The sequence below is a fragment of the Poecile atricapillus genome, chromosome 3, assembly GCF_030490865.1.
Source record: "Poecile atricapillus isolate bPoeAtr1 chromosome 3, bPoeAtr1.hap1, whole genome shotgun sequence".
NCBI classification, from domain to species: domain Eukaryota; kingdom Metazoa; phylum Chordata; class Aves; order Passeriformes; family Paridae; genus Poecile; species Poecile atricapillus.
In genome coordinates, this window is record NC_081251.1 from 31,974,152 (window position 1) to 31,990,174 (window position 16,023).

General features: G+C 35.8%; 1 protein-coding gene across 3 annotated transcripts in view; it reads left to right on the plus strand.

Moving 5' to 3' along the window:
- The window catches only part of MYO6 (myosin VI), a 102,622-nt gene that overhangs the window by 31,062 nt on the left and 55,537 nt on the right, over positions 1–16,023 (plus strand). For all 3 annotated transcript variants that reach the window (XM_058835291.1, XM_058835292.1, XM_058835293.1), the window contains exons 3-8: positions 3,671–3,740; positions 8,319–8,392; positions 10,388–10,517; positions 11,538–11,643; positions 13,494–13,549; positions 15,753–15,850. In XM_058835291.1, the coding sequence (XP_058691274.1) occupies positions 3,671–3,740; positions 8,319–8,392; positions 10,388–10,517; positions 11,538–11,643; positions 13,494–13,549; positions 15,753–15,850 (534 nt within the window). The remainder of the gene's footprint in view (positions 1–3,670; positions 3,741–8,318; positions 8,393–10,387; positions 10,518–11,537; positions 11,644–13,493; positions 13,550–15,752; positions 15,851–16,023) is intronic.

Below are 16,023 nucleotides of genomic sequence, written 5' to 3' on the forward strand. Positions count from 1 at the left end.
GGAGTTTTGGGCACCACAGCCCATCCCCAAGTGTTTACAGTTCTGTGCAGAGGCTGTGTCTAAGGGAGGTGGGGATCTGAGTCACCCAGCCTGCCCTGCACAAAGTACTGTAAGCTGCAGGAGGGTTTTACTGGAACAGAGGATGAATGTGTTAACGTGATGGGAACCTCTTTCCAAAAAGTAGATCATTGGCTTGCATGGCTCATAAATGCCAAGACTGGAAAAAAAGCCAGAGAAACTGGAGAGTGCTTTGCTAATGAGCATGGTCCCACCTAGAGTTGGAGTCCTGCCCTGAAATTGGGCTCCAAACTGGATTGGGGGTACCAGAGCTGGCAGTCCTGGCCCATGGCCCACCAGCAGTCACATGCCGGTGGTACAAGGAAGGAGGCAGGTAGAAAGGGAACCAGCTACTAAACTCAACTAGTATTACACTTGCATTTCTTCTTAAAGTGTTCTTTTCTAAATGTACTGGTATTTGTAATCTTGGCTCTTGTTGCATATAACTTTTTATTCTTTGAGGCTAAAACGAGGAGAAGGTAGATGACAGAGAAATTTCAAAATGGGGAATTTACTCTTTTACTGGAGTAGCAAATATAAATAAGTGATTAGGAAGAGATTCACTGGAGCATCTTACAGGGCTTGTACCCTGAGATGCCATTCTGGGCGCCATGGGGCACTGAGGAGTAGGGGGCAGGCACTTCTTAGAGCTTCATTAGTCATGAGTTTCTGGCAGTCATGGGGAAGGTGTGAGGTGCTGCAGGCGCACACTGACACCCGTCCTGCCATCGAATGAGAGACGCCTTATGGCTCTGTGCCACCTCTGAAGGGTCATGGAAGGCTTTATGGGCCACCTGCTCTGGTATGCTGTGAATAACCAGAAAGGTATTTTTCCCAGCCAAGTATAAAGGAATAAATGTACTTTGAAAGTAAGGATCAGAATGTTCAAAGTTCAATGCTTCAAGCTAAGGTGGTTTTGTTGGGTTTTTTTTTAACAGTGAGGGCAACTTGCTTGCGTGAGACATGTTTTTGTCTGTCTTACACACGGTTTGTACTGCTGTAGGTTGGTTTGTGAAATACAGCTGAGAGTAGGGATGTCTCCTGTCTATATCTGGAAGGTAAAAAGGAAGGCATGGTTACACATATTAGATTACATGGTAGAAAGAAGATCCTGCTTGAATGGAAAGATATCTTTTTTCACTCATCTAGTTTCTGGGAGAATAGTTAAGACTGCCATTGGATTTCAAGGGTTGCTTCATTACAAAGATGACCAAAAAACTCCTTCAGAATGCCCTAAACCTTGTTTTGCTTCCTAGGACCACTTTATTGTCTCGTAAGAGTAATACACTCTCCACTGTCTTAGAACAAACTTTTCTTAAGCTATGATTAATGCAAGTCTTCACTCAATTATCTGAAGTTTTATTTCCTTAAAATAATTGTTTAAAAAATTAAAAATGGGACAATATAGTAAAGAATTTCTTTAGATATTTTCTTATTGATAGATCTACGATACCTGCCTAATTTTCTGTTTAAAATACTAGATTTTAATGCTCAGAGCTCTTCTCATCTAGCTATCATATTTACCTATGTAACAAGTACCTTACTTTACATAAAGCAGTATTCCAACTGTGACATACAGCAGTGAATTTTTTTTTGTTGACCTAGTTGAAACTATACCTATATTCTTATCTAAAAAAATCCAAGAGAAACACATTAGCTTTCAGATAGGAGATGATACAGCATGAATTCTCTGAATTCTCTTTTTTTTTCTTTCCTTTAAATTTATTTTGAATCAGAAGGCTGAGTGGTGAGGACATTGAAAAAGTCCTTCCTCTTCTGGAAGAGTTCTAGCATGGCTGACTTTAGCACCAGAAATGTTAAAGTATCACAAGTTTATGAAGACTCTCACAGAATAGCTGGGAATCATGTTCATTCTCTCCTCTGTTAGTGGTTAATGGGTTTACACATCAGCAGACAAGAACAAGAAGTGAAGTTACATTTTTGTGATGCTGATCATATTATTTTTAAACTTTCCCACTGTTTCATGCACAGGGAACTGATCATGGGGGGAACTGTTGTATTCAAATACACCTTTAACAAACAAGATTTACCTTTACTCTTGACAAACTTGTAGAGAAAATTATGAGGATAATATGTAGTTAGAGTAATACTGTGAGAGGGAGGAAAGGGTGTGGTGAATCTCTGCCCTGCTAAAACTCTGAATAGCCCCAGGCATCTTTCTGAGGTAGGTAAAGACCTTGAAGCCTTCCATGGCCCTCACAAACTCTGATAAAGGATAGTTTGGAGGAAGTTGGTGTGATGGATGTTTAGATGTTCCAGTGTCATCGAGCAGCTTTGTTTCCCTTAGGAAAACATCTTGTATATATTTTTTGCATTAGATCCTGATAAAGGGATGACAAAATATATTTTATTATGGCTACAAATTGCATACTTTATGATAACTTGGTAGGGAAGGGATATTGTAGATTTAATGTTTTCCAGCTAGCAGCGATTAGTTCTGCTCTGAGACATTTTTAACCCTTCCCACTTCAAAGAAAGTTGAAATTTGCAACTGTTAATGATGGTGTAAGCCCCAGGACCCCTCATATTGTGCTCAAGCAAATATGAAATAAGTTGCTGTCTTTCTCCTAAATTTTCCTGTGAGGTTTCTCATGAGACTACCTTGCTGAGTACGATGTTAAACAAGCAAACATATTTGTTTATTAAGTTCATTCTTTAGATGCAGTTGGTTGCCTTTTCAAATATTAGACTAGACTTCTTGTCTCCATTTCCATGGGGAAAAGGAGCCTGTGCCTGCAGTGGCATGGTGGCTGTCATGTTTAATTGGTACAACAGGGGTTTTGTTCATTCATCGCTAGCTGAAACAAGCTGTTACTACAGCAAACAAAAAAATATAATTAAAAATAGGCTTTGTACAATAGATTTTTTTGTGCAAATGCTGTAATGCATGTGTGCTTGAATGTTTTTCCTTCCTTTTTACAGAAATATAAATTATGATTTCTGGAGATGAAAAAAGAAACAAAGTTGCTTTTGTTATTAATTTTTCCAGTTGAGTGTGAACACTTGATAAATGGCCGTTTTGTATAACTGGAATACAAGGGTTGAAGGAAGATCTTGTTTTACTTTAGTATTGATTTATTGAAGAAAAAACCCCAATAAACAACAACCAAAGCTACAGTATTTGGTGATACAGAGGATGTTATGTTTTGAACATTAATATTTTAAGTAGTAATATTTTAAAACAGCATATCATAATGACAGCACAGTCCTTTGACTGAACTAATTATTTGCATTTCATTCTTTCTTCTTTGCAAAACGGAGTAAATTGCGTGTCATTTATAATGATATTATCTTTGCAGTACTTTTATTAGTCTTATCTTTTGTATTGCACAGTACGACATGCAATTTTTGACCTGAGAATCAAATATTATTGCACTAAAATATGTATTACAGTGAATTCATTTTTATAATGTAGTGTAGTAATATAAATGCAGCAGCTTTTTGTCTGCATCTAGTAACTCAGTAAAATTTCCAATTCTGAAGTATAAAGCTGGTGACTTCATTTGAAATCATGCACAAGTTGCATGAGATGTCTTTGAACTATGTTTCTGTTTATGGAATTCTGACAATGTTAATGTTTCTTATCTAACAGACTTTCCAGGCAGCTATCAATCAAGTGTTTCCTGCAGAGGAGGATAGCAAAAAGGATGTGGAAGATAATTGTAAGTTATGAATTTAAAAATAAATTATGCATTTGAAAAAAGTATCTGCAATGAAATGAATATTGTTTCCTTACAAGCTTCCTGTTTCTTCCTTGTTATCTTCGAATTTATGTATGACCTCCTTTAGTCCTTTAAACTTCTTAAAGGAAGCTCATTTTAAATATAGTTTATTGTGGGTTTTAGTTTTCCTTTAAACACTTTTGAGGAATTGATAGTTACACAATTCCCATATAGAACTGTTGCTTGACTTCAGAAATAGTCCATTCAGCATTATGGATGTAACTGTACTTTTTATAGTGTGGCAAAAGACTCAGTGTCTTTATCAGTACCTGTATTTGTATAGCATTTTCTTGCATTTAAGGAATTTCTCAGATGGGATTCCTGTGGAAGTAGAGGTAGTGGAAAATAAGTTGTAAGATTATCTTCCCAAACCTGGGAATAGGAATCTGGACCTATCAGGACCGCTGAAAACGGATAGATTTGAATTGGATACACGAGTGCTGGTGGAGGAGGAGTTTTGAGGTGAGCTTATAGAATAAATGTCACTGTTGATCTGCAGGGTTTTTATTTTGTTAAATATATACTTAGGTGGATGGAAACAGTTGTCAAATCTGGGGAGAGGGGAGAGAATACTGAGAAAGCTGAGTGAGTGCTGTGATCAGCTTTTGGACAATTGTTAAATATTTTGCTATTGCTGCTCTCTATGAGCAAATCACAGAGCCTCTCCTGTCTTAATTACCGATGAAGGCAAGTCTTTTAAACATTTCCTATAGTGTTTACTGCTTGGTGGAAATACTGAAGACTTTTTAAATAGTGGGAAAAATATCTTCTATTGTTCTTCGTTTAAAATAGAGACTAGAGGTCTGGTCTAAATGATGTAACCTCAGTTCCTGTCCTGGAATATTTACATCCCATGACAGGAAATGCAGCTGTTACAGCTTCTCCACAAGAAGCAAAAAGATGAGATCTGCGTCTTACGATCTGATTTAGATGGTGCAGTGTTGTTAGAACCGACCTGGTAGCCTTAATTCCAGCGGCTTATATTTTTGTAAAATGGATGTGGGTTCAAACTTTTCAAAGCTGTTACCTGTATTCTCTGTACATGGTGATTGTTAGGGAAATGCATTTAATCTGTGCATCTGTCCCAATGATTTTGTGACTTCTCCTTGTCCTAGTCAGAGAATTGAAATCTGGAATGAGATTATTGAAATAATTTAAGATTCCAACAGAATACTGTTCAAGTAAGTTAATCAGATAAAATATCTTCTTTGGCTTCCTGAGAAGATAAAATTTAAAAATACTTTGTTCAATAATCCTTTCTGTATCAAACATTTTGTTAACTTTCCTCGCTGCTCACAAGTTGCAGTTCATTTGCAGGATGTGTGAATCCCAAATTCAGTTTCCTTCTCTGTCAAGAGAGTATTTGTGCTGGGTATCATTGATTTTTAAGAAAACCTATACTGTTCTAAAAAATCCTGAAAGGTGGGTATAAGAACAGGGTATCGGATAAGATTATTAAAAAAAACCCAATTCTACAGATGCAGAGCCTTGAAATTACTTCATAAAATAATTTTCAATAGAAACCCTGCTTCGTAGTGTATGCAGGTGAGGCACTGTAAATTTGGTATTAACCAAACTTCCTAATTTTTAGTGCCTCACTTTACTAACATGAACTTTGTGTGCGTGTAAGTAAATATATGGACAACTAAGTGCACATATATACAGTGGTTATATTTAGACATGAGCCATATGAATATTCAGAATTCTCTCTCTCTGGTGACTTCCTTTGCCTTTGGATATGGATGCCTCTTCTAAAGGATTTATTCTAAAGAAGATGCATTTTGAATTTGCTGACATAAGCCTTAGTTTGCATGTCTTGAGGTGGTGGCATTCTCCATTTGCACACTGAGTCTGCAGGTGTAGCTGCTTTAATTGCAGTGAGAGCACTGGGGACACAATAAAATCTGGGCTTCTTTGCTTTTTAGATAAACAGCCTAATAAAAAGTTGATGATTAACTGCTTCCTTTAAAATACTGCAAACTCTGAGAGGTTCCTACAAAGATACGGTCAAGGATTTTGATAGACAATTACTATGTAATAGTTTCTTCTCAACATTGAGAATCCAAATTACTTCAAGTTTGCTAATTTTTCACCACACTATCCCCTCCCAAGAGACATACAGGAGCTCCCCTACATACAGGGGCTGAAGGAGACTTAGAGCTTTCATTAGAGCAAGCAGGAGTTTCTGTTTCCAGCCCATTTCCTTTTCTCTTGGGATGATGCCAATAAAAGAGGTGAAGGCAGACCTGCAATTTGTGGTCCCAGTGCCATTTTCTCAACCATGTGAAGCGAGAATGCCTGGGGAGTGGAGGACGAGTCTTGCTGTGCAGCACCGGCTACTCGGTTGCTGCAGCTACCACTGAGTGTGGGGTTGTGCAGGAATGTGTGTCTGCTATGGTGGCAGAGGAGGAACTGTGGTGATGGGGGCCAGCCTGCTGTTTGAGGAAGGAATTGTGCACAGCCACGATTTCAAGGCTGTTATGATCAAAGGGAGAGTTTACCTAGGGTAAAGCTGAAGCGTGCCTTGCGTGCCTCTGCCAACACATTAATATGAGTGCAAGGGATTTTGAGCAGGAAGGTTGTTTCTTCTGAACAAATCAGAAGCTATATGGTTATTTGAGAAGTGTGAATGATTCCAGGTATTTGAAACAAAGCTGTATTTAGTCATGTGACGGAGGGAGGGGCTGTTATTCAGCAGAGCTATGCAAGCCAAAGGGAGGCTGCAATTGGCTGGTGAACCTGACTTTGTTTCAGGCCAGTCTAGTGCAGGTAAGAGCCACAGCCACTCCTCAGACCACTGCAGGAGGAAGGGTAAAAGATGGAAAACAAAAACAGATGTTTTTGAGAAGCTCACATTTTCCTTTGCCAGTATATTTTGTTTCAGCAGGAGGAGTGTTGAAAGCGATGTTAAGAACTGCTTATTGAACTTCAGGTATCCTTGTGGGGCAAGGTGGCTGGGCAGGTTTACTTTGATCATACAAACTGGCAGCCCTTTTTGCACAATTGTGTAAATAAGTTAGAATACTTTTTTGCTGCTGCAGCCCTTGGGAAATGGTGCCAGTTCAACATAAAACAACTTTGTTGGTCATTATAGATGAGAGGTGTGTATGTGACTCTTGTGTGAGGTGTAAGATAGCGGTTGCTATTACAGAACCACAGAACCAATCATGTTGGAAAAGACCTCTGAGATCACTGAGTCCAACCTCTGACCTAACACCACTGTGTCAACTAGACTGTGGCATTAAATGCCATGTCCAGTCTTTCCTTAAAAAGAAAATACATTAATGGTACAGTGCTTACTCCATCCACAAGTTGGATGTATACATCCATATAGTTGGATGTATACAAATTTTTATATCGTATTAGTGTAAGGTTTATCAGCATGGCAGTCTGTCAATCACTACACAAAATAGTGTTGTACATTTGATTTTAAGCGGTGAGATAAAAAGGATTGAGTATATTTGAAAATGGAGGCTCTGTAATGAGTAGTGCCCTCATTTGGTTTAGGTATGATAATATTTTTAACAGTGTTACAGTGGGAACCGGTAATTACTTCTGGAATTAAGGCTGCTGACACTTTCCAGTGCTTTATAGCTGAAAACAAGGACCAGCTTTGCCAGAATGTGAACCTGTACAGTCTGAAGCTTTCTGTGGGTGCTACCACCCTGTAACATTTCAGCAGTTACAGACTCACAGAATGTTCTGATCTGTAAAGGACCCACAATGATCATTGAGTCCAGCTCTTAAATGAATAATAGCCCATACAGGGATCAAATCCACAACATTGGTCTTAGTAGCACCATGCTCTGACTAACTGAGCTAATCTCAGGGTCAGGTGTTTTATGTTAAGAAATAAAAGAGAAAAAAACAGCTAGTTTTTGGTGTGTTAGCATTATTTTTCCTTCTTAACAGTTTCTCTGAGGAGGCCTAGTACTCACAAAATTCAGAATTGAAGCAGGGAAGGCTGGGTTAGTGCCTGGTATAGTGATGCTGCTGTTGCTGCCTCCAGATCCAGATTAGATGTTTATATTCATCAATTCAAAAATCACCAGGAGCCAGCTGTTACTCCAAATGTTAGTTGGCTGGCATTACCCTGGGGACACTGTTGCTGAGATTGGAGAAGGGAGCTGGAAGGAAGGAAACAGTCATTGGTAAGGGATTTTGTTAGGCACCAGTTTCTTAGAGGCTGGTGTGAAGGCAGATGCACCGTGTTTGACTGACAGACTGGTAAAAGGACCTTACACTGAGCAGAGCCTGTATTTGAGGCTCTTGCAGTCTGACTCTTTGTTCAGCGGTTTTCTCTAACTCCAATTGTACAGTTAAGAGCAGGTCTGTGGTTTTTAAAATGTATATTGAGTCAGTACTCCTGCCTCAAGACAGTGTAAAGAAATGATAGGATTAAACTGTAAACAAAGAGAGGGGAAGAAATTTCTCCTTAATTCAAGATTTAGTTTTTTGTCTGTACTTAAAGGTAGTCCTGAGCTCTTAATGGTATGTGATTTTTTTTTTTACTCGCAGGTTCCCTGATGTATTTAAATGAAGCCACTCTCCTTCACAATATCAAAGTTCGGTACAGTAAGGACAGAATTTACGTAAGTATTGTGTGTCATGAAAACCAGTCTAATAGAGATGTCCTTTCAGAAATTTACCAGGTGTTTCCAGTTCTGGTTTTTTTCCTATAACAGAACTGCTAAGAAGGAAAGGTCGAGGTTGTAGGCCTATTTTTTTTTTTTGCCTTATTTCCCTTATATTATACTTTTAGATCAGAATCCCATTTGATTTTTAGCAGGCAGAGCAATAGGTTTTTATCTACACGACTGTTCATGTGCAACCATAGCACAGCTTTGTGTCACAATTGTTCCTACAGGTAACTTATTTCATTGTTAACAAAGATGGTTTTCTTTCTTCATTATTTTTGAACGAAGCAAACAGGTGCCGTCTTTGACACCTCCTAGCTCAGATGTCCATCTTAATCTTTTATATTGCTATCAAATTGCCTAATTGTACTTAATGAATTCTGACTAAATTACATTTTGTCCTTGCCATCTGCCCAGACACTGACAGCTGTGAAACAGAAGATAAGAGTTTTCTTTCTTTCTTATTTTTTTTTCCTAATACAAAGCTGGCTAGGGATAATACAAAACAGTTCTACATATTTTTAAGTGTCTGTGTTAAAATAATCAACTTTTCTTTTAGCATATATTGTAAGACTAATTTAGCTAAACCCTTTTATATAAATGTAAAAAAAAAAGTATAATTGTATTCTTCTGTTGCAGCTAATTTACATGGCTTTAAATTTTTTATGTCTCAAGATCTTGCCCCAGCTTTAAAATAAATAAATAAAAAAAAAATGGCTGTTTGAATGATGTTCTGGAAAAATAATCCTTAAAGAAACCCAACCAAACAGTAACCCCCCCCCCCCCCCCAACGAAGTAGAATTCAGAATATGAACTAATCATGGGGTAGGATAGTATTTTTGTTCATAAAGCCTTTCTTCAGTGTAAACAAGTACTACTAATATGTTGTCCAGAACATGTATTTTCTGAAGGAAAGTTTATAATTTATGTACATTTCCCTTGTAAACAGTTTTATGCCTTTATATATATTTATATATTTATCTTGTTATTAACAGGAAAATTAATATTAGTGCTTGCAACTCTTGAAGAAAAGTTTTCCTTTGGTGAAATAAGTGCTGAAAATAGAACTATCTAAGAAATACCATATATTGTGTGATCCAGCCTTCTATTAATGTATTACACAATAGAGTCCAATTTTCAGTTTCCTAGGGACATTCGCAGTAACAACAAAGCAAATGAGTTATTCAAGCTGAAGATTTACCTCATTTTCTTCAGGTCTTTTCCTGGAAATCTGATTTTTAGTTTGAGTCTGACTTTTCTTCTTCCTGGTATGTAACCTGGAAATTATAACCAAACTATATGTGTTTCTTTTAGAAACATTAAAAAAACCCCTCTCTTCAGTCTTCCTTGTCCTATGGAAAGGTAAAAAGCAGCCTTTGTCTGAGGTTCTTCTCAAATTCTTTCTCTATGAGAGAACATTTGCATTCTGTATTTCTCTCTGTGGAAGCAGCTATAGCTAATTTTCTTTTGGCTGAATGCTTTTATTGCCTGGCTTGAATGCATTCCCAGGCAGGATCCTGTCGGTCCTTCCTGCTGAGTTGCTTCCATTAGATACTGAAAAGCTATCCTCCTCACTGGAGGACAGTGTGTTATGCTATCCATGAGCTTAGTTTATTCGCTTTTGAGCAGGAGGTTTTGGCATTCCACCCTTGATCCAGTAATGCAGACAATAGGAAATAATTTAAAAGAAGATAGGGAGAAAGGTCAGATTCAGGACATACTCCGCAGCTCGGTGGTTAGGAAATTTTCCCAGGATAATTTCACAGAAATGCTGAGAAGATAATTAAAGGAACTCTAAAAATATATTCTGTCTTGTATTTGCATTAGCTGGAGAGAATCATAAATGCAATTGTTATATGGAGGGTATCATCTGCAATAGTAATAGACAACTGCTGTTAACCACTTGCTTGGATACTGCCTAGTAATTTGCTGTTCATGTTTTCTTCACAGACCTATGTAGCCAACATTCTTATTGCAGTGAATCCATACTTTGATATACCCAAGTTTTATTCTTCAGATACTATTAAAAAGTACCAAGGTAGATCGCTGGGAACATTGCCACCACATGTTTTTGCAATTGGTATGTACTGAGCCTGTATTTGTCTTTTAAAAAACAAACATTGAATACTTCACAGTTTTCTGTAAATTGCTACCTGTAGCAGTAATTAGTTTATTTTGAACTATTATACAATAAAACTACTAATGGCTAAAATTGCAAATCTTCTTATCTTTGAGATGCAGTTTGAAGAACTTGGAAATGAACAACTGTAACAACTCTGTTATGATTATTCTTCACTTCCAGTGTTTTAAGTTTAAGCAGTTTAAATATAACTTGCAATTATTAAAAAAAAAAACAAACTAAAAAAGAAATAAATTCAAATTTTATAAGTGAAAAAGGCATAATAATGATCTGCTCTGCCTTTCAGTGTAGTAATTTTCTTTGCCTTATATTACATTGCCAGAGCACATACGCTGTTTCCTTTTTACATGCTTGTATTACAGAGAGAAAGTACATTGAAATGTTATTTATGGCTTAAATCTGATTTCAATCACTTTTGAAAATAAAAAAATAATTGTAAACTATAATCGAAAGTCTGACATGTTAAAAGTCTTCTTACTGCTTTGTATTTTATTTTGAAATCAAAAATATAATTACCTGGGGTTTTAGTACCTGGTGCATCATAAGAGAGATTTTTTCCAAATTTCCTCAGATGTTACTTGTTGCAAAGTAGAACCAAAAGTTTCCCTTTTAAAAATATATAAAATTGACATTGATTACTATTTTGTAAATACGTTTAATTAAAAAGATTTAGCTCTAGATGGTTGGTTTTGTTTTATTCTGGATATAGTTGAGTAGGCCTTTGTTTTCAAGACTTTGAGTTCTTGTCAGTGTTGAAAGAATTACAAAGAAATAATTATAGTATAAATTAAAGAGAAATAGAATTTAATTAAATAATTAAATTAAGATATTCAACTGTAAAGACTTAGTTTCTCTTCCTGAAAATGTTAAATTTTAATTTTTTCACTGAAGCTTAACTTTATCCTTGGAATTCTGCTGAGTATTGATTTTTGTCATGTTAACCATATTCTTCTTTTTAAGCTGATAAAGCATTCCGTGACATGAAAGTGCTGAAGATGAGTCAATCCATCATAGTCTCTGGAGAATCAGGAGCTGGCAAGACAGAAAACACTAAATTTGTTTTGAGGTTTGTATGTTTGCACCAAAGTTAGTACGTGTATCTCTTGTGTTTATGCAATTAGTTGACATAGAGGCAGAGCTGACTAAGGTAATCAGTGGGCTTACGATACAATTCAGTAAGATATGTATTAACTTCTACATTCACTTTATTACAAGAAATTGAGTTAAACTTAAATGCTGACATGATAATGTGCAGAAACAGCTACATACAGAACCTTTAACTCAATTGTAATGACATTATGTAGTTATTATGGTTTATGATGCAGTCATTTTGGTATTGCACATCTGGTACTGTGGTTGATAAAAAAACATAAGTAGACATTTTAACTGTATCTTGCAAGACACTATTGGTTTTGCCATGACTGTGTATTTCTGTGTTCTCCCTTAGGTGTTTTTTTAGTTTCCTTGATTATCTTTTTAACTTGAATATACTTTACCCTAATTTGCTGAATAAGCCTCAATAGTGGGATTTATTTATTGATGTGCATGTACAACCAATACTTAATCAAGCATATTAAACTACATGGAAGCCGTATTACTGATATATATCAGCCTTGCTTCCATATCTACATTATCTTTTAACAGCTCTTTATCCCTCTGGAACACTGTAACTGGAAAGAACTGCTCCATTAAATACACCTATGTCATAGGTGGCCCAATTATGCAGAGAAGCACAGTGCAGGCAGTGTAAATATGCTCCCTTGCCCCGCCCTGGACTTGTTTTCCTTTATAAATATTTAATTCTCTTTTCCCTAACATCATGTATTTTCTAGTATTTCTCTACAGCAGAGGTATTATTTTCCACATGGCGTGAAGAATTGTCACAACCTGTCTGTCCTTCATGCTGCTCTGCTCTGGGCAACCTTTCATAGATAGCTGTAGGAACTGCAAGGTGCATGTAAAGATTTTTTTTAGGGGACATCCTGATTCTATTCCTGATAAGAGTAACAAAAAAAGATAGCAGGCACTGGAAGAATATCTCACAAGAGATGCTCTTACAGGAGATTGTTCTCCTGCTTCTCAGCAAAGGAAGAACTCATTACACAACAGGCGAATATCATTGCTGTTGCTTCTCCCCACCACCCTCCACCATAGAGTCCATGTACAAAACATAACAGAGTTCTAAAAGCTGGAAGATTTTACCCTTGTGTGATTAGAAAGTTAAAGGTACTAATACAGCTCTTTTAGTGCTTCTGAAGTTTTTTGGAAGGTCCCATTTTCAAGAGCTGTTTTTAACTTGTCCCAGATTCACATGTGAATTTCCAGAAAGCATACCCTGTGAGCAGGGGAAAAAAAATCTAAAAAAAGACTGGAACTTTGAAGCAAGTACATTGTGGTTTTACTTTCTAATTATTTCTTCAATTGCTAAATTGAATCTTGCTTTAAATATACACCTGTAATTTCTTATCCTCACCATCTCCATGTGGATTTTTATTAACACTGATAGATTTGAATACAGAAACTGTATGGAGGGCAACAGTCTTAAGTTCAGGAAATAGACAGGAAACCTTATGTGTTTAATAAGAATATCAATAAATACAGATAATAAAGTAATAGTTTTATTATATTTCTATTAAACTGTTTTCAATTTTCATACGCATGTTGAAAAGAAATTTCTAGCAGGTCTTGGGATATCGAAAAAAAAAATCGAAGTGTGTAAGAATATTTTTGTTTTAACAAAGAAGAAAAGTTAAAAGTAAAGTTTATTTCAAAGCACATAGGTATTTGAAACTTAAAATCAGAATGCTTTCCCCATAGTAACTAGTTAGTATTTGTGCACAGCCATGTTAAACCCTGTTTAACTGAGGAAACCTGGCATGAGATGAATGATACTGATATTTTTATCTTGCATCACAGGTATTTGACAGAATCCTATGGAAGTGGCCAAGATATTGATGATAGAATTGTAGAAGGTATTGATGTTTCTTTCATTTAACTAAAGGTTCTAAGGTTACTTTTTTTTTCAGAAATGGGACTCAATAGCAAGTGAATAAAAGCTAGCATAGAAATATTATCAGACTTTCTAGAGCTTAATTTACAGCCAGTTGATCTTGATCCTAGGTTTTGAAACTTCTTTTGTGATTGAATTTATTTTTATTTATTATAGTATCATACAGTCATTTTATCTAGAAAATGTTTATGTGCATGTTTGAATTGCACTTTACCCACATAATGTACTAGAGGTGATACCCAAAATGGAATTTTAAACTGAATAAAATTGGCAAGGACAAGATTGTTTTTTCATTACTATTTGTTAGTACCATGAAAATTTAACTCCCCCTTCTCACTATCAAGTTCTCCAACTCAAATAAAGTAGCGAAGTTCTTCTAAATTATGATTCTGGATCATTTTTCTGTTATATCATTTTTTGTCAGAAATCACATAATATAGAACAGTACTTTGACTGTATCTATCTTTACAGTAGGCTCCCAAACAAGATGAAGAGAGACTGTGTTGATCCTTCTCATTAAGCCTCTTTAATGTTGCATGTACTTCCTAACTGAACAGAAAATAGTTTTTTGAGAAAACAGAAATATCTGAAAAAAACCCCAACTTCAGCCAATCTAATAATTCCTCATACATCAGTTTTAGTCCTCTATAGCATAGAATAATTTATTTTTAAATTTCTTTACTCTGTGTCTTTTTCTTTTTCTTTAAAAAAATATTTACTTTTGCTTTAAATTTTCCTGTTTTCAAATTTGAACCACTTATTCAAGAGGAGTACTGCAGGCTTTAATCTCTTGTTGCTCTTTGTCTGCTTCAACCAGTTCCTTATTGAAATCCAGTGTGTGCTAAAGGAACTCAGAAAGTGGGCAAGAGTTGGATAATGCCTGGTGCAAATTAATTGGTACTTGTAGATATTCCTCAAAGAGTTTGGGCTTTTTAATTTAGAACAGCATCTGATGCACAGATTCTGAAGGTTTTTAGGCATGATTTTAATGAATATGCTTGTGGCATATGTATTACTAGAGGAACCTTCAGCCTAGCTGGAAGACCTTGTGCAATTTGGTTTTATTAATTTTCTTTACTTTCTTTAAAACTTAGTATTACATAAAATACCCAAATAGTTATGAAGATCATGTAAGAAGTCAGATTTGCATTTTTATAAACTTCAATTGTTAAAAAAATGAAAATACAGCCAAACCAAAAAAGTTAATTCTCATGTCCTATTACATGAGGCATTATCACACATATTTTATCCAAATATTGATGTCATTCCTTCATTCTTTAATTTTCGTAGGAGCAGATATTTAAATGGTTGTCAGTGGAGTTTTAAATCTGAGTTTCTGTTCACTTAGCTTCCAGGGCTTACTTTTAGCTAGAAGCCTTAAAATATCTTGCAGATACTTTTAGTGGTTTATTGTTAACGTGATTCAGTAAACTATTTTTCTTTGATCTTCAGAGCTAGTGAAATGCAGTCTTTTAGAGGCCTTCTACTTTGTAACTAATTAGCAGTTTCAAACTGCTTAAACTGTGTATGATGTTTCTGTGAGTGTGTATATATATGTAGATGAGAATTAGATTGCTCGATGCCACTTTCTGTATGGGCTTTAACATGCTGAAAAGCAGCAGCCAGTAAAACATCAAATCAGTCAGTCACTTAATTGACCTAATTTAAAGGGCACTGTTAAGTGGTTTTTGAAATCAACACGCCTTTCTAGTATTATATTTATTAATTTCTGAATCAGTCTAATACACTGCATTCATGACATTTAAGTGGCATTTTTGTCTGTGGAATAAGTGGGTAGTTTAGATTTCATGAATAATAAATAACTGGGAAGTGTCTTGTCTCATGTAATTTATGTACCAGTTATTTACCTACTTCCTATGGAAGAACATCACTGAATAATTTTTGGCATTTGTCTCTGAATTTCTTGCAGTATTGATTCAAGTACGTTGCAGTGTTACGAGACACTTAAGTTCTTAATTTTATGTTTCACCACAATATATCCAGTATAATTTGCAAAATATATTATTCCTAATAGGTAATATTTTTCCTTTGATTTTCAAACCTTATTCCAAAGAAGTCCCCTGATTAATTATAATATATTTGTTCTCTCTTTTTGGTAGTTTCTTGATTGAATTTTAACTCTACAAAATTTATTTTTTAAACAGCAAATCCCCTATTAGAAGCTTTTGGAAATGCAAAGACTGTTCGCAACAACAACAGCAGTCGTTTTGGGAAATTTGTTGAAATTCACTTCAATGAAAAGGTACTGGAATTTTGTTACAGGTAACCAATGGTGATTTTTTTGCCATATAATGGAACCACTTGACTGGCAGAAGGCTAAACAGACATACTAGTCTTGCAGCAAATAGCCACCATCCCACTTTACAGATACAATTTCTATTGTGTCACCTTGAAAGAAAAACCAGAGCCACACTG